Source organism: Eulemur rufifrons, chromosome 16 (genome assembly GCF_041146395.1).
Source record: "Eulemur rufifrons isolate Redbay chromosome 16, OSU_ERuf_1, whole genome shotgun sequence".
Classification (NCBI taxonomy): domain Eukaryota; kingdom Metazoa; phylum Chordata; class Mammalia; order Primates; family Lemuridae; genus Eulemur; species Eulemur rufifrons.
Genome location: NC_090998.1, coordinates 36,175,990 through 36,199,426, shown reverse-complemented (window position 1 = coordinate 36,199,426; position 23,437 = coordinate 36,175,990). Strand labels below are relative to the sequence as shown.

General features: G+C 38.3%; 1 protein-coding gene across 1 annotated transcript in view; it reads left to right on the top strand.

Moving 5' to 3' along the window:
- The window catches only part of SLC38A1 (solute carrier family 38 member 1), a 39,758-nt gene that overhangs the window by 10,754 nt on the left and 5,567 nt on the right, over window positions 1-23,437 (top strand). Inside the window, exons 4-10 of the mRNA XM_069490416.1 lie at window positions 16,336-16,409; window positions 17,814-17,906; window positions 18,194-18,275; window positions 19,332-19,414; window positions 20,920-20,978; window positions 21,097-21,210; window positions 22,469-22,548. Of these exons, the coding sequence (XP_069346517.1) occupies window positions 16,336-16,409; window positions 17,814-17,906; window positions 18,194-18,275; window positions 19,332-19,414; window positions 20,920-20,978; window positions 21,097-21,210; window positions 22,469-22,548 (585 nt within the window). The remainder of the gene's footprint in view (window positions 1-16,335; window positions 16,410-17,813; window positions 17,907-18,193; window positions 18,276-19,331; window positions 19,415-20,919; window positions 20,979-21,096; window positions 21,211-22,468; window positions 22,549-23,437) is intronic.

Here is a 23,437-nt window from a genome sequence, read left to right as displayed (position 1 = left end):
ATTTACTTCTTTGCTGTTATTGCTGAGAAAAGGTGAATGGAAATAAAATTTTTAAGACTCTCATGTCTGAAATATGTTTTTATTCTACCTTCACCTTTGATTGGTAGTTTGGCTGGATATAGAACTCTATATTGGCAATAATTTTCCTTCAGAATTTTGAAGGCATTACTCCATTGCCTTCTAGCTTTTTCTGTTGTGAAGTCCTATATGCTTCTGATTCCCAATCTTTCATATATGGCTAGATTTGGGTTTTTGTTTTGTTTTGTTTTTTTTCTAGAAACTTGTCAAATCTCTCTGTTCCCAATGTTCTATAGTTTCACAATGATGTGCCTTGCTGTGGGCCTGTTTTCATCAATTGTGTCAGGCAATGAGTGCATCCTTTTCTTTTAGAAATCCATAGCCTTCAGTTTGGGGAAATTTTCTTACCTTATGGTGTTGATGAATTCCTTCCTTCTCTTTCTCTTTTCTCTCTTTCTGGAACAATTACCCACGTTTTGGACCTCTGGACTAGTCCTCTAATTTCTTAATCTTTTCTTTATTTTCATTTCTATAATGTTTCATTGTACTTTTGGGGGATATATCCTCAATTTCCCCCTCAACTCTTTATTGAATGTTTTATATCTGTTATTATTTTTTATTTATAGGAGCTTTATAAAATTCTCTGAATGTTCCTTTTTTATATTATTTTGGTTCTGTTTTATGATCTCAGTGTCTTCTCTGAGGATTCTGATGATAGTTTTTTTCTCCTTTATGGAAAATTTCAAACATAAAGTAGAGAGAAAATAATAGAAAAAAGATTTTCATGTTCCTTTCATCCCACCAATGTTTGTTTGTTTAGTCAATCCCTCACCCAGATTGTCTTAAAGCAAATCCCAACTACCATATCATTTCACCCATAAATATTTCAGTATATATCTCTAATATATAAGGACTCCTAAAATATAACCTTAATATGTCATACCTAAAAACAACAGTTAACAACAGTACTTTAATATTATCAAATATACAACCAGTATTTAAATTGCTCTGATTATCTTATATATTTTTTTAAACAGTTGGGTTGTTCAAATCAATTCTGAAAGAAGATCCATACAGTGCAATTGATTGATATGTGTTTTAAGACTCTTTTAATCTATATTCTTCCATCCTTCTCCTTTTTTCTATGCAGTCTATTTGTTTTAAGAAACTGGGCCATTTGTCCTATAGAGATTCCCACAATCTGGGAACCTTTTGCTGATTGTATGTCTGTGATACAAGCTGATTTTGTTGTTTTGTTTTGAAGTCTGTCTTTTACTTTAGATACTTTCCTCAGATGTCAGATGCTTCTTCCTTGTCTGGTGTCTTTAAGAATGGGGAAGAACAAGGCTGACTTGAGCCTGGCACACATGAGTGGGGCTCACTGGCAATAGCTTCAGTTGAGATGCTCTCCCTTTACTTGGGAACCGTCAGTTTCTCCACGACCTTCATCTTCAGTTGTGCAGATCACTCAGAGAAGAGCTTCTGATTCCCTGCCTGGAGGGTCTGGGCCTGGCTGCCATCCTTCTGGGAACCAAGTGGGGAAAGGGGCTGGGGGAGCATCCCAGCACACATATGTTCACTCAGTCCCCCGCTTTCATTAGAATACCCCTCTTCTCCACAGATTGTGCCTAGTCCCTCACCCAGAGACCTATATTTTATACTTTCCAGAGAATATATCTTCAGACTTTCACCAGGGTGGGAAAGGGGCAACCCCTCAGCTGTGGAGTAGGAGCCTGGTCTGGGTAATGTAGGTATTTCTTGAAAGAAGTTCAACAGATCCTCTGTATGTTTAGCTCATTCCTTTCATTGTCTCCACCTCCCCCCCCTCCCTTCCAGTAATACCAACAGTGCGTTTTAGGAGATTCTGGGGTATAAATTGGGTTGATCTTGTATTTCTACACTGCCAGTTTAAGATTCAGTTGTGTCTACTTCTAGCTTCCGAAATTTTATCATTTTTGTCTCCGCTCATGTTCTGACTATCCTAGCAGCTTTATGCCTTTAAAAAATAAATAACTAAAAATTAAAAAGTAAAAAAAAAGCCCTTTACTGGGATATCAGGAGGGAGTAGGAGTAATTTCTTATATTCAATCTACTATTCTCGGAATTCAGTTGACTTTGAATTATACTGGCTGAGGGATAATTGATCTCCTATCTCATGACTATTTAGTTTCTGATTGAAGCAAAGAATTAGATAAACTTGAGTTTTATAGTTGAAGGAAGATTTCCAGGGATGAAGCTATTACAGATCTTTTAGTTATTTGCAAGATGCATGAATACCAAGCCCAACACACCAAATCTTCACGTTAAAGCTCACGAAGGTGGTTGTATAAAGACTCAAACTGTAAGTTTCTCACAAAACGTAGACCTCTCCTACCTCAGAATAAGGGCTCACTCTGTGATTGCTGTCAAACCAGCTGCTCCCACAGCTGCTCGAAGCCAAGAAGCAGTTGGCAGGATCAAGATATTTCATCTGGTACAGGGCCCTGTTCCAGACTCATATTGGCCAACACAGAAAAGGAGTCCAAGGCTGTCCGGGCTTCTTTAGACGGGCAGCTGGGAAGGCTCCTCTGTGTCTCACTGAGGCTGGGTGTGGAGCCTTCTCTGGGGTCATCTGGAAACTTGTTAGTGTGATTCCTTTTTCTTGGATGAGTTTGGGGCACATTTTTTTGACCTAACCATAATGGCTGTCATCCCTGTTTAACACACATCTAATTCAATTAGACTCAGTGAGTTCTGCCCTATTGTAAGAATGATGTTAGATTTTGGTATTTTCCTGAATTCTATGGCTTTATAATTCTATCCAAGGAACAGGAAGTATGCTAGTGGGGAATCTCCATTTACAATTGTTCTGAAGGTATATATTCTCTGTGGGAAACAAAAATACCCTGAGGCAGCAATTCAGGGATGTATTGAGGCACAAGTACCTTAGGGTAAAGTGTACCTACGGAGTTGAGTTTTCCTAGGAGTGGGGAATTCAAAGAAAAAGCAATAGATGTTAAAGAAATCTCCTTCTACTGTGACTTCCTCTTAATCTCTAGTCTTTTTGTACAGCTTCTCCATAACTCCATCATAGCAGAAGTAGGGATTAGAAATCAATATTGATGTGGAAGAATGGTGGGTTTTGTTTTGTTATATTTTGTTACATTTTTAAAAGATTTCCACTAAAGGCATACATTTTATAGAAAATTAATCTGTTTAGGACATATTTCCTCATAGTGCTAGGTAAATGAGATGTTTATTACACTCTATAGAATCTGATAAAGTAATAAATGCTTTATATTTTTCCATAACTTCTTAGCATTTGTATGATTATTATTTATTATTTTAATAATGTAGCCCTTAAGTTGAAAACCGTGAAAAGGAAAGTATAATTCATGACACTTCTGAGATATCAGAGTTTATTGCAAACACTAAGTTTGCAAACAATCTATTTGAAATGTTAATTGAGAAACATTACAAACCATATAAAACAATAGTTTAAATTTTATTTTGGTTGCTTATAATTCCAGACCTTTTGGGGTCTTGTTTTCCATTTTCTATCTCACTTGTGTAGTGGTTGTGGGAATAAAAAAGATAATGTATCCAAAATTACACTTTGAAAAACATGCATTATTAATGTACAATATGAGAGAAATTTTCTTATCAATAATGCTTACAAATTAATACTTATTAAATATATTTTACTTTGCGATATAATTTATCTTTAAAATCACCTTGTAAAATTAGTCAGGGTTCCTGAATTATCTTGCTCATGTTCCATCAACTGCTGTTTCCTTTATTGTAATGAAAAACAGCTTGGCAATGTCAAGTCTACCAAATCGTAGATCAGAAGTGGTCAGGTTCCTGGTCACAGCAAGTAAGATATATGCCTAAATTATATTACAAAACCATTTAGCCTTCTGAACTGCTTCATATTTGTCATGTGGATTGCCTGACTTGTCCTCATGTGCAATTTAAGATTTCCCACTGACTTTAGGAGCCCCTGAACTTCATTCCTTTCAAAGAGGTAAACTAAACTTTTTGTTATTAAGAATTAAACACCAAATAATAGCACAGTCAAATAATACTAAGTCTATCATTAGGAAATTGGTTGGATAACCATGGTAGTAGTTTCATAAAATAGAATATTAGACTACTACTTAAAAGAGTAAAATAGACTTATATGGACAGGTGCGGAAAAATTTCCCACGAGTACCATTACTATGTGACATAGTATTATTACAAGAAAACAAACTGAATCTTGTGTGGAAGTGAGCATGGGGGGAGATGTTGTTTATATGTGTGTATTGCCCAGAATATTTGGGAAGGATACGCAAGAAGACTGTTGACAGTGGTTATTTCTGGAGAGTGAGAGAGGGTCTGGGGGTGGAGTGGAGATGGAAAGTTTATATTCTTTAAATGTATTTTCACCATGAGCTTTGAGAGTAGAAAGGCTAATTGAAAAAACAAACTGGTTTTTAGAGAACTAAAAGCCAGTACGGTAAGATGTTTTCCTTTTTCTCTTGCCTGGAGAAAACTTGAGAAAGAAAATATTTTTGGTGTAGATAGTTAGACCATGAGAGCTAGAATGAGGGTCAATAAAGGCTTTGCCACCTGTTCCAAACTGTAATATATTTTCAACCTCATCTCTGTTCCGATTGTCTGTGCTTCTGCCACACCAACCTCCCCTTTTCTGTAGAGGCTGCCTTCTCTGTGCATTGCCTTAGCCTTTCCAGTGACTTTTACTGAAATGAAAGAATGCTTATGTAAGAATTAGATTTTGCAAAACTTAAAAGAAGGCTTTAGGGCAAAACAATGGCTCTCATTATGGTTGCAAACTTATGGGAGGTGGGGAATCAACTGAAAGGTTTAGTTCACCCTCAGATTTTTAGTAGGCTGTGGAGATGCAAGATAATAATCACAAGGTTAGCATGGGACTCACTGCTCATTGTTTACTTTCCTTGGAATGCCTCCTTCATTTGAAAATTCAAAATAGTTCAGAGACTGTTAAGAAATACTGAATGAGGTTTGTATTGTAAAAGGGCATTTGTTGTTAAATTGCTGTTTGCAAAAAGGACAGTAATTATCATTGTCAGTTTATGGCAATTACCTTCACTTCATGGGAGATTAATTGTAGGTGAATTCCATTCTCTCTCTCTCTCTCTCTCTATTTATATATATATATATATATTTGCTTTTGTAGACCATTTGTAATTACCTTACCACCAAAATGATGCAATATTATATTGTCTGTGATTGGTATTTACAAACAAACCAGTAAGTAGTCATGCCAGTAAGGATAAATCTAAAAATGTAAGGCTGAGATCAGACTACTAGGTCCTTTCTCTCTTTAAATGCAGTGTTTTACAATTTAGCCTACATAAGGGATAGACAGAAATAGAATTAGAACTATAGGCTCATTAACACATTGCCCTAAGTCACTGTTCATACTTTATAGGTATTTGATTTTCATTATCCCATCACAAAAGTGGTTTCCTCATTCTATCAGAAAGGTTATATTCTTAAACAACTGCCCCAGTGTTGCTTTCCAATTTCTCTAAATTTTCAGCAAATTCTAAGTTGAAGTGAAATTGCAGCATACCTTTGCACATACTCTGCCTGTTCTTGAACTGTCGTTGCTTTATTACTTTATGTATTCCAAAAAACTGGAACAACATCTACCAGAATGATAATTTTGGTCTTAATGGCAACAAAGATGGTCTGTGTGATATTTATCAAGTTATTCCTTGTAAATGGTAAGTTGTCTTCTCAGTGCACTCCTAAGCAGGCGGTTCTTTGCCTCCTAAGGAAAGACCAAATGGGATCTTGTGATATAAAAACGGGGTGGTTAAGAGGAAGTCAATAAGGAAACCCTGCTCTTCCGGATGATCCTAGGAGGTCCATGGATATAGTCACATTCATCTTTCATCTTGCCATTCAGTTACTTGTTTTTAAAATTCTTTGAGTTATAGTCACGGTTCCTTAGAAATGATCTGAAGAGAAAACTGTTGTCCTTCAGCTGGCAGCAAGACTCGCTGGCATCAGAGCCTCTTGTTTGGGACTAGTAATACTGGAAGGGGAGAAATGGCACATTCAGGCTTGCCAGCATCTGAAGCACATGGGAAAGGGACAGCGGCAGTGCCATTGAACTCTATTGAAATTCATCGGATTAAGAAGCTTTTCAGAAATAGGGAAATGAGAAAGTGGTTAGTGTTGTACTAATAGTCAGTGCCTATTTTGTAAACAGAAAGAGTTGGCATGTGTAGGAGATGAGTCCCACCCATTGTTTTTAAAAGTTGAGCAGCTATTACTTAGTTTATGAGTCATCTATGATGTCTCTGATAAGAGGTTCCAAGAATTCAATTCTCTTAGCCCCAGAAAGAGTGTGTGTGGGTGTGGGGGTGTGTGTGTGTGTGTATACACAAGCTAGGGTGTATACACTGAGTTCACTGCATCCTATTTATGCTGAGTTTCATCGGGCGCCTCGGTGCTATCCAAGGACAGAAGTGTGACCTCTATTTGGTGCACTGTATTTGTCTTAGCCTGCAAGAGACAGCTTAGCCATACTGTCCACGGTCTTAACAGCATTATTGACCACCATGGTGCATAGAATGCCTTGTCCGCTCATTTGGTTTACAGGAGACCAGGTATGTCTCAACATAGTAGGACAGGTTAAGTATAGTCCAGAGAGTTGGGTTTTTAAGGTTAGCTTGAATTTTATTACTCGCAGTGTGGTAGTTGGTTTAATTGGAAAACTGCTCCTGTGTGGGCCAGTGAGTTTTTGCTTTGTTCTATGACCACAGACTTCACCTTATGTCAGGCACATGGTATCAAAGATCTATGTCTATATCAGGGGTCAGCAAGCAACAGCCTGTAGACCACAGCTACTTGCAGCCTCTTTTTGTGTGGCCTGCTAGCTAAGAATGGCTTTTACTTTTTAAAAGGAGTTTTTAAAAAAGATAGTTATGAAGTTTGCATTGTTTCATGGGATCTTTATAACAACACTATTTATAGGGTATTTTATAGGTAAAGAAAGTAGAATTCAGAGAGGCTAAGTATCTTGCCCAGGGTGACACTAGTGGGTGGGGAGGAGGGCAGCAAGTCCATTGGGTGCTGCTCTTAAACCAACCACCTTTCCTTAAATGTGCATTGTTACCGCGAAAACAGAGTGGGAAAATATGAATGAAGCCCTAAGGCTGCCAGTCTACTAGAATGGAAGTCCTAAATACCCACTGGGAACAGCATGTTCCTGTATATCAATGGTTCATGGGATTTTTCTGTCACTTAGGAGTTATATCTTTAGAGTGTTATAAGGCGGCAAGGATCTAGGTTTGAGAAGGGAAGCCAGTTGTCCTTGTGGAGTGGAGCAAGAGGAACAAGGACGTGTCAAGAGTTAAAAATGGAGCACCCACAAAACCCACAACCCTCTACAAACTATAGGCAAAAACAGGAAGTGGTAGTACGTGGTACATGGCTTTCTTACTGATACAACTTCCTCATTAAAGCTCAGACCTCCTCCTCACTTTTTTACAAAGCACCGACTAAACTGATAAATTCTATTTTCGTCAGCATACCTCTTTTAAATTCCTCTTTCTTTTTGGGATTATATTAGAGATTGTTTGACTTGGCCATCAGAGATGCATATTTCTTTTTCTAGACAAAACAAAATACCTAACTACCAGTGAGGCTAATTTTAAGAGAAGCTTTACACCAAAGAATTTAGATTTACCTACAAGGAAAGAAATGGAAGGAATCCTACAAATAATCAGTCTCCACCTGCTCCCCGCCCAGCCTTTTAAAAGTACTCCTTCCATTCCCTAGTCCAATTTGTAAGTACTACACATAATCACATGCTACCAGATCCCAGTGTGATAGTCTCTGACCCTCAGAATTTTGAAATTTAATCAGAAGTTAGTGACTCAGAAGGCTACTTTGGAACGGAATAATTACATGTTACTGCTCCTTCCTGTAAATATTTTGTGAGCTCCTTAATGAAATAGAGCTTGGGACTTAAACAAATGCAACTGCCCCATGCCCCCTCCCCCCTCCCAAAAAGAGTTGAAACAATAATGCTATCATTTGTTTTGAAAGGTTCTTTATATTTTTTATTTTAATATCTTTATTATAAAACTAAGATAATCATTAAAGACCATTTTGAAAATGCATGAAACAAAGTAGAAAGAAATCACTCAAAGTCTCACTGTTGTAACACAAGAGCTGTTAACATTTTGATGTATTTCATTCTAAGTTTTTTGTCCTCTGCTTAGGTCTTATTTTTTACACTGTCATTCTCCTGTGGACATTTGACTTTGACAGACAATGTAACGTGGTGGGTAAGGACTTGGAGTGAGACTACCAGGGTTGGAGTGCTCCAACACTAGCTGTGTGACCTGAGACAAAATACTTAACCTCTCTGGGCTTCAATTACCTTATCTGTAAAATAGGGATAGTAATAGTACCACTTATAAGTGAAATATTTTTTAAAAGTGCCTAGCATGGGCCTGACATATAGTGAATACCCCAAAATCTGTTATTGCCAATGATCAACAAAGTGTTTTATTAATTATATTGAATCCCCATTAAAGTAAATTAAACCTCTAAGAAACTCATTTTCATGTAAAAGATAATTTTGAATTTTTTTTAAATATTTAAAATTTTCATATGAATTAGGGACACCTGTCCCTCTCTCTTTGCTTTCAGGCAGGTCTCCTTCCATCTGAGCTTTCATTAAACAAAAGGTTCTTTCTCTGTGTCCCTTTCTCTGTGTCCTCTCCACTTGAGCTTCCCACTGGCATGGCTTCTCCAGGCCAGGAACCACTATACCTGTCCAAACCTCACTGAGAACCTCTGGTTCCTCCTCTGTCCAGCTTATATGTCACAGTCCCCCACTTCTCTTGCCCATACCCTAGATCCTTTTTCCTCTAGCTTTCTGTCATACTAGCCCGGAAAACCCCTGAATCTGAGCTTTCCAACAACACAGACAGGTGACACCTTAAATTCCCGGTCTTCATTCTCGGTTGGGTCCACCAGGCTACTCTAGTCTCCTCAACGGTGCGTTCAAACCTTCCCTCACTTTATACAGGTGTTTCCCTCAGGAATAATTGGGGGTGGGCTGCAAGAGCAGGGAGAGTTAGCGGAGATAAAAGATGAATGCAAAAGAGCAGGAGGAAAGTGTAAGAGGGTAGCAATAGTTGGGCAATGTAGACAGGACAAAAGAAGTAGAAGAGGGCAAGGGAGAGGCCAGCAGGGAGGGACCAGAGAAAGATGGTTGGCCAGAAACAATACATTTCCTACAGTCTGTCTAATTTCCTTGTACTGGAATTTAAATTTCTCTTGTAAATGTTCTGCCTCAGCCAACGGTATGTCTATGAGCTTTGGAGGGAGAGCTGTGGGTTGGTGGGGACAGTGATAGATCAAAGCCCGATTAATAATAAAGAGCACTTTAACTCCAGCTCGGGGAGTTTCTCTGTGGACTGTCCTCCTCATTTAATTAAGGATAGTAAAAGGTTTATACTTTTAAATGGATTTAAAAGCAGGAGAATTATATGGTGTGGTGAGCCTCAGATCCCTTTTGGAAGGAGGGAGACATAGGGGAGGAGAGTTTGAAAATAATGTTTAAATATATGTCCTGGTGAAATAAGTAATGCTTGAGGAAGTTGACCTAAAGGAAATAGACAAGACCTCACTTTTCACACTGAAAGCCGGTCAGCATCCTACGGGAATGAGAATGATTCAGCCATAAATGCTTCCCGTCATTGCCACCTTACCTGGCAGCTATGGGTCATGCATTACAGGTAACTGAGCTGTAATGCTGTCCTGGCACCCCCCTGTAGACAGTGTGGCTGGCGATGCTGCAATAGTAAGGTGTTTATGAGAAACAGAAACAACTGGCATGTACGTGACACAGGCCAGAGCTCGAGGCTTTCAATCTTGCTACTCCAGGAGTGGTCCATGTGTCAGGTTTTAGTCTGAAATGTTGGTTCTTGGCGCGCTCATGGCCGAAGAATGACCGGTTAGGCAAGCACAAAAATGAAGTTTATTGAGGAAAGAAAGATAGGATTATAAGGCAAGAGCAACATACAGGTTTACAGAGCATGATACATATGCCACAGATGATGAGCGGACCCACTGTCGCAGCAAAGGAAGAGCAAAAGGAAGGATACAAAAAGGGCCCGGTTATGGTCTGCATCTTGTTTTATAGTGCCTGGATTGGGACCTCCCTCATGGTCCAGAGGTCACCATGGAACCACTTTGATTGGGCAGTTGGGAGTTGTATGACCTGAATGTTACTGCGCGTGCGGATCTCCCATGAACCTCTCGGGAAGCCCATTGTTTGGGGGTGAATCACAGCAGCACCCACTTTCATCCTTAGGAGACCAGGACTCCCTCACTATCTACCTAACACGTGGCCCAGGAGCAGCAGCAGCACCTGGGAGCTTGTTAGAAATGCTGAATCTCAGGTCCTGCACCAGACCTGCTGAATTAGAATATTCATTGTAACAAGATTGCATGTACATTAAAAGTTTGAGAATAGCTGCTTTCAACTTTGGCAAGTGAGAGTCCTGCTAGGGAGGGTTGGTTAGGGTTCTCTAGCCTTTTGAGAGGCATGGGCCCTGGAGAAGTCGAAAGCACTCAGCTGCAAGGCAGCCCCGCACACCCCCACCTGAGCTATTTCTGGATCCCAAGCAGTGACGGCTGTCTTACCTCCACCCCTTCCAAGGGCTCCGATGCTGGGTTGGGAGGATGTCAGATGATTTCTTGCTATAGAGCTAGGCTTTTAAAATATAGGCTCATCTTTCTTAAAGTGTTGTGAGGTTGTTTTTTGTGTTTTTTGTTTTTGAGGTATACTTTATATAATAAAATCCCCCAATTTAAAGGGTAGGATTTGATAAGTTTATCCAAATTCAGTTGTGGAGTCATTGCTGCAGTCATGGTATAGAGCATTTCAATCACCTTAAATGTGACTGTTGCATTTGTTGCCATAGTTTTCCATTTTATTAGCATGTGGTACTTTTAAAAATGAAATTTATTATAACATTATTCGTATAATCTTTGGGTAAATTATGGAAGACCAAAGAATTACAGTCCTGTCAGTATGATTCAAAACAATGACAAATAAATGTTTTTGAAATAGATGTTTGGATGTTCATTGTTTAAGAGATGAACAAAAATTGTTTTGCAGCAAATAGTGTAAATATATCTAGGACCACTATCAGAAATCATAAAAAATCATGAAGGCCGGGCAAGGTGGCTCACGCCTGTAATCCTAGCACTCTGGGAGGCCGAGGCGGGCGGATCGTTTGAGCTCATAGTTTGAGACCAGCCTGGGCAAGAGCGAGACCCCGTCTCTACTAAAAATAGAAAGAAATTATATGGACAGCTAAAATATATATATAGAAAAATTAGCCGGGCATGGTGGCACATGCTTGTAGTCCCAGCTACTCAGATGGCTGAGGCAGGAGAATTGCTTGAGCCCAGGAGGTTGCTTTGAGCTAGGCTGATGCCACGGCACTCTAGTCCAGGCAACAGAGTGAGACTCTGTCTCAAAAAAAAAAAAAAAAAATCATGAAAAGCAAGAGTATCCCAGAGGACTGGAAATGGCCTGTTTCATTCCAGCTTTCAAAAGTGGCAAAAAGTAAATCCCAAGCAATACTGTAGAGTAAATTATTAAATAGCTTGTTTATATACAATTGCTGCAGAAAATACTGCCCTGTAGAGGCCAAAAGAGTTTTCCTAAATAGTCACTAAACTAACGTTATCTTTTGAGATAAGGGTGAATTAGTAGGCCACAGGACTATCTTAGGTTTGGAGGAATCTTGAATCTATTAAATAGCAAGATATTTGGCATAGTCTCACATAACTTGCAAATGAGATTCCAATATTTGTGAATCCATTAACCCTCTCAGCTAAAAGTCTGTTATGTGTGTGTTTGATGTTCATTGTAAGGAGGTAAATAGTTAAATTAAACTGTCATGGCCTGTCCTACAGTCTAGTGTTGGAAGACATATGATAAAGTAATAAAATAAAAAGATTATTGTGGCTGCTGGGTGAAAGATGGATCCGAGGAGGCAAGGGAAGGGAGATAGACAAAGATTATCACAGCTGCCTAGAGGTTGAAGATGATGGTGGCTTGGACTAGAGTGGTGTCAGTGGAGATGGGAGAAAGTACATATGGGTTTGGGATAAATTTTGGAGGTAGAAATGGTAGGACACTTGCCAATGAATTAGAGATGAGGGATGAGAGAGTAGGTGAGAGATCAAGGAGATCAAGATGACTTACAGGCTTCAGGCAGTCAGCTGGTCAGGGGGTCATTTCCAGAGGATCTTGTTCTATTCAAAGGCAGTACCAGTGGCTTGGATGAAGGCACACTTAAGATAAGAAAGTAGAGGAGGTGGTTAATACATAAGTAAAGAGGATCAACAATTTAAAAAGATATCACAAAACTAGAAAGATGAAGTATAATAGAAATAAATGTCCTGCACTTAGCTTCAAGAAAACAAGTACACGGGACAGAACCGGGAAGACTTAGCCTAGTAACAGTTCATACTAGAAGCTCAAAAGGAATGAAAACTGTGATGTGGCTGCCCTAAAAATGAATTCCAAAATCAATTGCCTTAAAAGAAGCATGATGTCCAACTCAAATTAAAGCTCCTATCGTGCTTTGCACTTTTGGGACCAAATCTGATGTAGCATTGTGTTTGTCTCAGCACACAGCCTTTAGGAAGGGTGGTTGAAAAACTGGACCATGACCGAGATGTAAACGGCCCAAATGCTCCATCACAAGATGCACAGTTGAAAGAATTGCAGATGTTTAAGTCAAAGAGTGCAATCTTAAAATGAGCACCATCAGGACTGTTAAGTAGATTCAAATAGGTCCAGAGTATAATATGAGGACCCAAGGATAGAAGGAGCAACAGTGATTTCAGCTGAGCCAAAGCGTAGAACTTTCCAGAAACAGAATGGGTTGCATAATGTGTTCCTGTCAGAAGACACTTTGCAGAACTATATGTTGGTGTGGAGCATAGAGGTTTCCTGTCCAGGGTGCAAACCCATCCCAGACGGGGTACTCTCTGAAGGTCTGTTCTGGATTCAGGAGTCTAGAATTCCAAGTTTCTCCTCAGGGGATGCAGAAATCTCCTGGGATGTCCTTGCACCACATCTTTCAAAGTGTCATTGACACAAGGACTCTCAAAAGTTCCTGACCCCATTCTTTACAATTCTAACTCTCCTGCCACCCCTTCCCCATGGGCTACGTACAGTTACATGTTCTAGATCTTCTTTTCTCCAAGGTTGAACATAAGTCTGAAATACCACCTTGGCGACCCAGTTGTAAATTGCTAAGCTTTCGTTTCGGGTAAGTATGCCTTTCTCAGCCACCGGTTTTTGCCTCAGCCATATTCAAACTTTGGGTCAATCGTTAGCAGTGTAGAGGCTAAAATTATATCCAGATGAAATAAAAAAAGAAATCACTTGTGTTCCTCTTTGTTAGCACAGGAATTCAGTGTGTGTTACTCTTTCAGGAAATTGTAATTATATGTACAGATATCTATTTGGACAAATAAGGGTACAATCATGCTCAAAACAGAAGTGTTCAAATAAGTCATTAGATTCTCTCCGGTTATTCCCCTTTGCTCTTGCTTTTAGATGTCATAGTTTCTGTGTCTCGAGCCATCTCTGGCTTGTCTTAAATTATTCTATTATCTATTAGAGTCAATTAAACAATATATTGCTTCTTTCTAAGAATCTGAACAAGCAGGTGTACTTTTTCTAAATTTTAATCCCATTAATGCCATAATCTGGTATAGCCTAAAGCATTCTTAGAATTTTACTTAAATACTTTGCCTCTTAGTGACCTGATAGAGAAAGTTTTTTGTTTTATATCAGTTTTCAGTCTTGGAAGAGAAGATCTATATTTTGGGAGAGATAAAAAGAAGAGAGTCTTCAGAGATCGGATGATTCAAGGCAAAGGCTGTTTGTTGGACTCTCACTCTAGGTCCTTCCCTCTGGGGTGCAATGTTATGTCTCTTAAACACGGGAGCAAGGGGGTGGTTTTCACCACTGTGAGGTCACCTCATTCTGCAGTGTTTAAGTGTGAGGAGGAAGACAGGTGAACACCCTACTAACATCTTCCCTGATCTACACTTGTCTCCCACTTGAGACGGGAAAAGGAGTGATGGGAATTCGTGAAGAAATCCCTCACCTCTTGCAAAGGCCAGAGCCCAGCTGAGCATTGTCTACAAAGAGATCTAACCCATAGCACATGTTTAGAGGCAGCAGAGGGCAAGAGCCGTGTGGTTCCAGCTGCTACTAGATGAGGGAACAAATGTTTCCTTCAAATGTTTCTTCTGCTAATAAACACCCAGTTCTCCCAGGGTTAGGGCCTTTGGTAAATCATTATGGAGATGTTAGTAATTATTCCCTCTTGCCTGGTGCATAGTTCCTGTAGGTCATACTCTTTATTCATTAGCCTTGGGCCTGTAGTAATATCCCCCACTCTCCTGGTCAGTCCCAGCAGAGGTGACCCAACAAGACACATGGTCACTACTGAACACATGTGGCTTGTCCTAAGATGGCACCCGTGCTGTCCCCACCAGGAAGCCCATGGCATTCTGTGCCATACAGAAATCCTCTAGGGCTTGTCACATGCACAGGCAGAAGTGGCCACTTAATGTTCAGTGTCCCTAAAAACATGAGTCAACTCTGAGTGAAACTCAAAGTTTGTTTCTTCAACATAAATATTGCTTATCTTATAGGATGGGAAAAAATCATGCCACAGTTAGGTTCTGATTCTCTCACAGAGCATATTAATCATGTTTCATGACACATCTCAAAACTACTAGATTGGTTAATAAATTCTTGGTCTCAAGTCCTCGTGTTCCTCAACCAGAATAGGTAACAAGGGACTTACCCTCTTAATCACCTTCCTCACTCAAGGATCCTAGCGAAATGAATATATATCTGAATGCACTTCCTTAACAATCATATCTTAACCTAAATTTCCCTTTATCGACAGGTCAGCTTGGCCTTTACCCAAAGTGTTGGGTTTTCTGTTCTTTCTCCCAGTGTTTATTTTGCCTCTGCTGAGCTCTGCCCCTCTTCTGTTTTCTGGCCAGTTTCTGACAGTCCATCTGTCCTGCTGTTGACCATTCTGTACTCCCTGTTTATCTCCCCTTGGTGCTTTGCATGCAGGAAAAACAAATGCTGCAGGACCAGGGAGAGCTGAGGAGCAGTCATCCTGCCTGGGGCCAGGGAAGGCACCTGAGGAGGTGGCATCTGAGCTGGGGCCTAGAGCGGGGGTTCAACAGGTGTGTGGGGAGGGGGAAAGGAGTCGGGAGGAGGCAGCCCAGGCAGAGAGAACGCAAGATGTGCCAAGTGCTTCTCAACAGCACTTGCTGGAAGAATAATTGCCTTTAATTACCCAAGCGTGGAATCAGTTGCAGTGATGTATTGTTCTGGGGATATATTTTCTTACATAAGGAAGTGAACGGTTTCATTGGGGACTGATTTTTTTTTTCTTTCTAATAAATAGAGTTTATTTTCAATTATCATGTCTATTGTAACAAAATGATTCAGAAATAATCTATGTAATCTCCCACATCATTTTAACTGTGCTTTTTTTATTCTTGAGAAGGGTTTAATAAGGATCCAGATGTACTAAAACAAAAACATGAGTTTGTCATTCAAGAAAATCTTTTCATTATACTTGCTTGTCAAAATTTTCCCACTAGCTAAAAGAGGTGCTTATTCATCTAAAAGGAACCAGGTGCAGAAAAAGCAAGTTGTATTGGTGGCCCAATGTATAGATGCAAAAATAGCCATAGAGTGACAGATGAAAAGAACCCTAGACATCATGTCTTGTCGTCGTGTTGTAGCTGAGGAATTTGGAGATGGCAAAAGCTAAGCAAGTTGCCCAAAGTCACATGATCACCCTTCTAGGGTCACCGCCAGCCTTTCTCTTCACTGCTCCCCATACACACCCCTTTCTCACACTTTCTCGCCCCGATATAACAGAGAGTACACCATAGACAGCAACAGCTTTCTTTCATCATGTTGTTTTAAAATCATCTCAACTGAAATGTTCCCAGAGAGGTATTTGGGCTTTGAATTACGTAAAGGATTTGAACTGTTAGAGTTCCTCAGATTCTAATGAGCACTTCTTTATTTAGTAGGACATTTTTATTGAGGAGTTTAAAGCAGTGATGACTAATAGGTTCCAAAATTTGGGTACTATTAACAAATAGTGTTAACCATATAAATAAATCTTTGCCCTTCTAAAACATAAGGTCAGAATTATTTTTTTGTGGTTATTACAACAAGATTTGTTTTCTTTGATTTAGGATACTTTTGACTTCTGTGACATTGCTGTCTATATATTCAATAAACCTTCTACTGATCTGTTCAAAAGAAACAGGTAAGCTGAGAATATGTCTGATTTTGTTAAAGCCAGGGTGAGTGGTTCCCCTGGTGATACTGTGAACAAATGACGCTCTCTCTGTACAACAATTTGGTTATTGAAAAGAAAGACTACTTTGATCTACGGTAATTGGAAAAACTGATGGTGGTGTTTATTTAGAGAAACAGTTGCAGCAAAATATAAATTAAATTGTCATGGACAATGAACAACTAATGTTGTCATTTAAAATGAACTCTCAATTATAACTGTTTTTCTAGTTTAAGATGATTTCATTTTAAAGGCTTCAGTTTTTCCTTAGGTCTTTATAAATCTAGAACAAAGATCTCATGTTTTTGTATTATAAACAGACCTTTCATTCTCTTTTGTGCATATTCCAAAGAGGAAATGTTCCTCCTGAGGCAATGTGGGAGTGAGTGAACTACGAAGAGACTTCAAATACTCTGGGCAGTGTCATACCTGAAGTGTTTATTTTCTATTCCTGGGACACTGGATTATGTTTGTAATACTTTGACTTTTACATTCGCTAAAACCACATTGGCCGGCTATTATTGTATATAGATGACTCCATTTAACTGGAACATTTTGTAATAAGTTGAGGATCTAGCCATTGTTTAGTTTAAACACCAGCCTTATGAGAAATTAAACAAAGGTTTAATTATAGCCAACCCATATCGCTTTCTGTGAACCTTTCAAAAACATGAACTAAATTGTTATAAAGAAATATAAACACTTTTTTAAAAAAAGGATGGGTTCCAATTTTAGTATTTATTGAGATGAGCTAGTTGAACGCTTTTGAATTTTCCTGCTGCCAAATTATTCTTTTAACAGATTTGCCTGTTGCTGTCTTTTGTGAGTTGCATGTCTTTGAACTAAATTTTACAAATGATCAGAATTATTATATCATAACTATTAAGATGTTTCTAAGCTTGTGATTATATTTAGAACGAAGAGGCATTGATGTGATGTTATTAAGATAATTCTTTGTTAGCCTAATCAGTTTAGGCAATTAATTCAAAAGGAATCTTTTTGTCTCAACCATCGGGATTTTTTTTTCATCGAATCTTTATTTTAATGGTAGATTCCAGACCTGAGAAAAAGATCACTGGGAATTTCCCCTTCAGTAAGGTAGAGATAGTTAAAAATAAGTGTTATGACCTAATAGTTTAATTGTCATGGTTTGGTAGCCAACTTGAAAAAGGAGAAATGTCTGACATTTTAAAAAGTCAAGAGGTTGTTATTATGAGAATGCCTTAACCCTTGCAAAGCCAAGGTGGCTATTTGTGTCAATTAAGAAAGGGAAAAAATAACTTGGGGGATGGTCAATAGAAGGATGAAATTTTGGCTGTTTTAACTTTTAGAACCCTGTCATTTCTTGTGTTCTCAAATCTGATTTTTACATAGGCTGCATGGTTTATGAAAAGCTGGGAGAACAAGTCTTTGGCACCACGGGGAAGCTCGTAATCTTTGGGGCTACCTCTCTACAGAACACTGGAGGTAAGAAGAACATGCTTTTCTACACATAACTTTAATACTGGTGGTTGGGTGGCCACATGAATTTGAACATAATTCAAGCAGTTATCATCCTTATTGCCAAAATGGCACTTGGAAAGTCAAGCAGAGACAGCAGTCGCTTTATTTAAAGCCAAGTATCCCGCGAAAGTGGCTAAAACTGCCTTTGTGTCTTGCTGAAGGTTAGTCTAAGAACGGCTGGTAGCTTTTTATATAGCTGGTAACATGAGCCTTAGTATCTTCTTTCTAAAAATGTTCTCATTTTCCTCTAGCAATGCTGAGCTACCTCTTCATAGTAAAAAATGAACTACCTTCTGCCATAAAGTTTCTGATGGGAAAGGAAGAGGCATTTTCGTAAGTTTTTTGTGGCGTAACTAAAATGTTTTTAATTTAAATTTGGACTAACCAAAGTTTTTGCTTTATGAAAATTAGAGAAAGTTTTCCCTGGGCTGTTTTTTTTTTTCCCTTCATTTGTTGTTTCAACAATAAATTTCTTTGGGGTTATATAAATGAAAGAAGAAGGGAGAGCCATTTGAATATGAATATTTAAAAGGTAGTTTCATCTGACATGCTGTAAACAGTAGATACTGAATTTTTTCAAGAGCCTGAAATCTGTATCTAGTTTCTGTGAAATAGAACAGATATGAAGTATTTTTAACACAGAAGTGGAATATGCAAAAAATAGATAAATAAATAAGTGAAGACCCTGGCCTCTTTCTTAAAGAAGGGATAATTGCATTTTGGGAGCAAAATGTACATGGGCCAACCTCATTAAAGGTGTAGCTAACCCTGGAAAATGTTGCAGCTACATTTGGCACTACAATTATGTGTGACTCCCTCTTGTTTAACAGTTCTTGTCAGCCTTAGTTTCTCTGTTTTCTTTCAAGGTAGAATCACAGAAGCCAAAATTCCTAGTGTTCCATCTTCAGGATTCAAGGTCAAATCCAAGGGATCAGGGAGAGAGAAATGACTACCTGTGATGACTTATTTCTTGCTGACATTTGGCGAGCAAAACAAAAAGGAACTTTCTCTTTAAATAATTGATAGGACAAGTTGTAATCCGACAGAATGCAATGTATGCATTCAGCTTTGAAACCAAATAAATAATTCAAAGGAATGCCACATTTAGCCAATGGGGGAGGGGAAAAAACCAATATCCCTTCTTCCGTTACACGAGAGTGAGGCTGTAGTAAATGAGTAGTGGTTGGGTTAAAGTGTTTGGATAAAACTTGAATAATGATTTTTAAAGTGAACAGTAAACTGAAATTAAAAAGTAAATTAATTAAAAAAATTAATGGTAAAAATTGGTAGTAGTAAAAAATTAATTAAAATATATCATGAAAGTTTGCATTTTAGGAAAAAAGTCACTTTCTAAAAAAAATATAACCTAACTACTGAAATGTCTTTCAGAGCCTGGTATGTGGATGGCCGCGTTCTGGTGGTGATAGTTACCTTTGGCATAATTCTCCCTCTCTGTCTCTTGAAGAACTTAGGTAAGGAAAGATCTTGCTTTTATCACAGTCTACGGTGCCCAGATGAATCTGAAACAGAATAAAATTGAACAACTTTGCCCTCTGCTTCCACTTGTAGGGTAAAGATTAAGTGAATGATTAATTGCAAATACTAATCAGGCCCAATTTTAATATGGGTTAACAGCATTGGTCAGTATGTGACTTCCCTAATCTTTCTACTAAGCTGTGGAAGGGAGAAGAGAGGTTCTGGAGCCAAAATAGACAGGGCTATTTTCTTTTCTTTTTCTTTCTATCTATCTATCTAGTTAGTTATTTTTGGAGACAGGCAACTCTAAGTCCAAAAGTCCAGAAAATGAAATTCTCCTTATATAAAGTCTTAAATATTCTGATCATTTAGACAAAGAGATTTTCAAATCTAATATCAAGACAGAAAGTTGCTTATATTTGTACCCCAAAGTATTAGGAATCACTGTTAAATTTATGGAGTCTAACCAATCTCAATTATTTGCCTCGCTGAAAGTGAGAAAGAGAAGTCAGAAGTCAAAAACGGATAATCTCCAAGTCATACCCATTTGACTTTGACATTTGTTTTGTTTTTATGCTTATATTTGGAGATAAGTATGCCTGATATTATGGGAATTTCTTACATTGAATAATGAGGCCAGACTGCCATCCATGTCAAAAACCTCTAAAATACATATCCTTTAATTCTGGGCTAACTCGAGGCAGAAGTTTGGATTAAAGTTCTTCCAAAAATAATTATGAGCTGCAGCAGTTTTTTGTTTTGTTTTGGATAGAAAATATCAGACCTCTGTAGCTATTCTGTGAGGTTTACAAGTAGATTTTTTTTAATAAGAAAACACTTAATTTTCTGGTTTCTGGGTCTATGTTTAGGCTCTTCTATACCTATAGAGGGAGCTCTTTTCAGTTAGGTAGAGAAGGGTTCTTCCTCAGGAATGAACATAATGCAGTCCCGAGAGACCACTTAACTCTGCCTTTCTGGAAATAACGGTGGCAGTTGGAGATCTCTCAGGCATTCTAAGGGGAGCTAGGTAGAGGTCCCCAGATATTCAATTTATCACTCGAAATTCACTTTATCTGTTCTCTCTCATCTGGGGAGAGAAATATTACAACTGGCACTCAGTATGTACACAATAAGTGCATAATAAAGAGCTATCAAGGGGATCGAGGAGTAAATGGATTTGCCTGTGGAACTTCATCAGAGTACACCCCCACAGACGTAGGGCCAAAATTGGGAGGCTCTTCCCTGGATTCTGGGAATCTACGTTTCTCGTGTGCCAGGGAGAACTGGAGTCAAAACACATAATATAATGTTCTCATTCAAAGCTCCATTTTTTGCCAAATAAAGTAGCACTGTCAAGTCATAAATCTTGTATTCACATCGGCATGTATGTATGTTATTGGAGCCCCAAACCATGCTTGAAATAACGCATTGAAAGAAATGAGGTGATGAACAAAGTAATAATAACAATTTATTTTTCCCTTTTTTTTTTTTTTCCCAAAAGGGTATCTTGGCTATACTAGTGGATTTTCCTTGAGCTGTATGGTTTTTTTCCTAATAGTGGTAAGTGCTGATTAAAATGGTTAGTCTGGTTTTGTCATAGTACAATGCTCTGTAATAGTTATTCATTATCTGGCTTTACTAAATTCTACATTGTTTCTACTATATTTTTTAATACTAGGTTATTTATAAGAAATTTCAAATTCCCTGCATTGTTTCATCACTAAACCAAACAAGTCCTAATTCAACAATCTCTGAGACGTGTATGCCAAAATATGTTATTTTCAATTCAAAGGTAAGTTTCCCTATCCTTTACAGATAAAAACAAGCATCTTTATTAAAGGCATTATATTTGTCATACTTGCTGTAATTACAATTTTGAATGTATTCATTCGTAAAAGAACACATGGAACCATTGTTTCCATGTTCCAAAATTCATTTAGAGACCTTTGAGAAAGATACAAATGTTTTATTTTATACTCCCTCTTACCCATTCACATGCAGGATAGCTGTGAGCGTGAACTATGAGAATCCCATTCTGGACAATTGTCTCATTTCCTCTTTTCCTGTGTAGAGTGCTGGGTGATGCTTTAAAAACGGGTTAATAACATCCTTAGCCCACTGCATCTTCTATGGCGGTGACAGAAAGGAATAACACAGACTTCCTGAGCTTGCACAGCTGAAATATAGATACCACCACAAACTGGCACTTAAAACGCTTCCATACTATTATGATATTGTTGATACTGTGGGGGACAGTGGACCAGGGAGTCGGGCATGCTTGGATTTGAATCCTCAGGCAAGTCACCCAACACCTTGAGTAAAAATGAGGATCTATTCTGTGTCTTCCAGGGTCTTGTTAGATTGTGCCTGGTACAGTGCCTCAGCAGAGTTAGGACATAAGATAGGTTACTCTTCCTTCTTTCTCTGCCAGCTTCTTTTTGCATGGATTGAGTTTGAGGGTTTTAAAAGCCTTATCTAAGAAAACTAAATAGATATCCCTGTCCCCCCACCATACTCTTCTTTTAACTCTAAGGATACAGCCAAAGTAGTGCAACATGGAGCCAATTTTCTTCTCAGAGAGCATCTTTTAAGTCTGACTTGATACACCTGATAGGGGGCAAAGAGCGGTAAAACACAGGTGGACGTCCTGGGCAAGTCGCCTCACCTGTTGGAGCGAGTCAGGAGAAGAGCAATGATCTGTTTCCTGCCCAGGGTTCTTGTGGGGACCCAGCAAGATGATGTAGGAAAAATGCCATGTGACTGGCTAGTGCCTCGTAAACATGGGATTTTGCTGTGCCTGCAGTAGATAAAATACACGTAGGTGGGCCAGATCTAAAGTCCCTCTGCGACAAGTGCCTAATGGCTCGAGCTAGATAAGCTCTCTTAGAAAAGCTGCTTCTATTTTAGAGATCAAAACCCTCCTAATAATCAAATAATCCAGGGATTCTGAAGAGCTGTCAGATAAAAAGACAGCTCCAGAAATACTGGAGCAGTATCATTTTTATGGTAAAAATGTCTTTTCCTAATGTCTACTTTTTTCTTTCAAATAGACGGTGTATGCGTTACCAACCATTGCATTTGCATTTGTCTGCCACCCGTCAGTCCTGCCAATTTACAGTGAGCTTAAAGAGTAAGAGATTTGTTTAATTTGTATATCTTCATCATTTTACATCCCCTCATTAATAGGCAAGTACTGTGTTAAAGTAAACAGATTGGTATAATGAACCACTGAGGATTCACCACCCAGCTTCAACATTTACCAACATTCTGCCATTCTTGAGCAAGTACTATATTTTAAGAAACAAGAAAGCAAGAAAAATTAGAAACCTGCAGTACTTTTTGGCCATAAACATAGAAAGTGGCCAACCATGTTAGTTAATTTAATTCTTAAATTAAATTCCTAGTTAGTTTGATTTTTCAAAACTGTATTACTTAGGAGAGTTCAAATATTTGTGTTGCTTTCCATTACTTATGCTTATAAGTGGATGATAATCTTCAGATTTATTTGTAAGCTGCTAAATATGTTGTCTCTGATTTGCCTGTCGGTTTGGGTGGAAAAGCTGATAAATCTGACAATAAGAAAGTAATGTTAAGACTACAAACTAGAAAAAAAAGAATATTGTTATTCATTTTAAACTATTAAGATGATTCTATAGATTTTTTTTCTGATTGCTGTTTTCGAAAAAACTAAAAGCCTGCTTATAAACTTCCTTATGTGTTCTCTTTTTAACCTACTGTTATCAGACTTATTTTATGTAAAAGTAGTCATCACGACATAACCTTAAACTCAGAAAAGATATACAATATAGCTATTTATTTCCATTTTGACAAAAGTGAAGTCTATGTCATTTAGCACTGAATTCACTCATGATTCTTCCCCTTTCATATGTAATTGATACATGACTAAATTTTAAAATATCTACATCTATCTACATAAATATCATTTCTACTTTGTAGTCCTCTATTTAGGTAATTTAAATATGTCTTTGGCATCTTTTAAGAGTCCAGCTTTTAGTTTA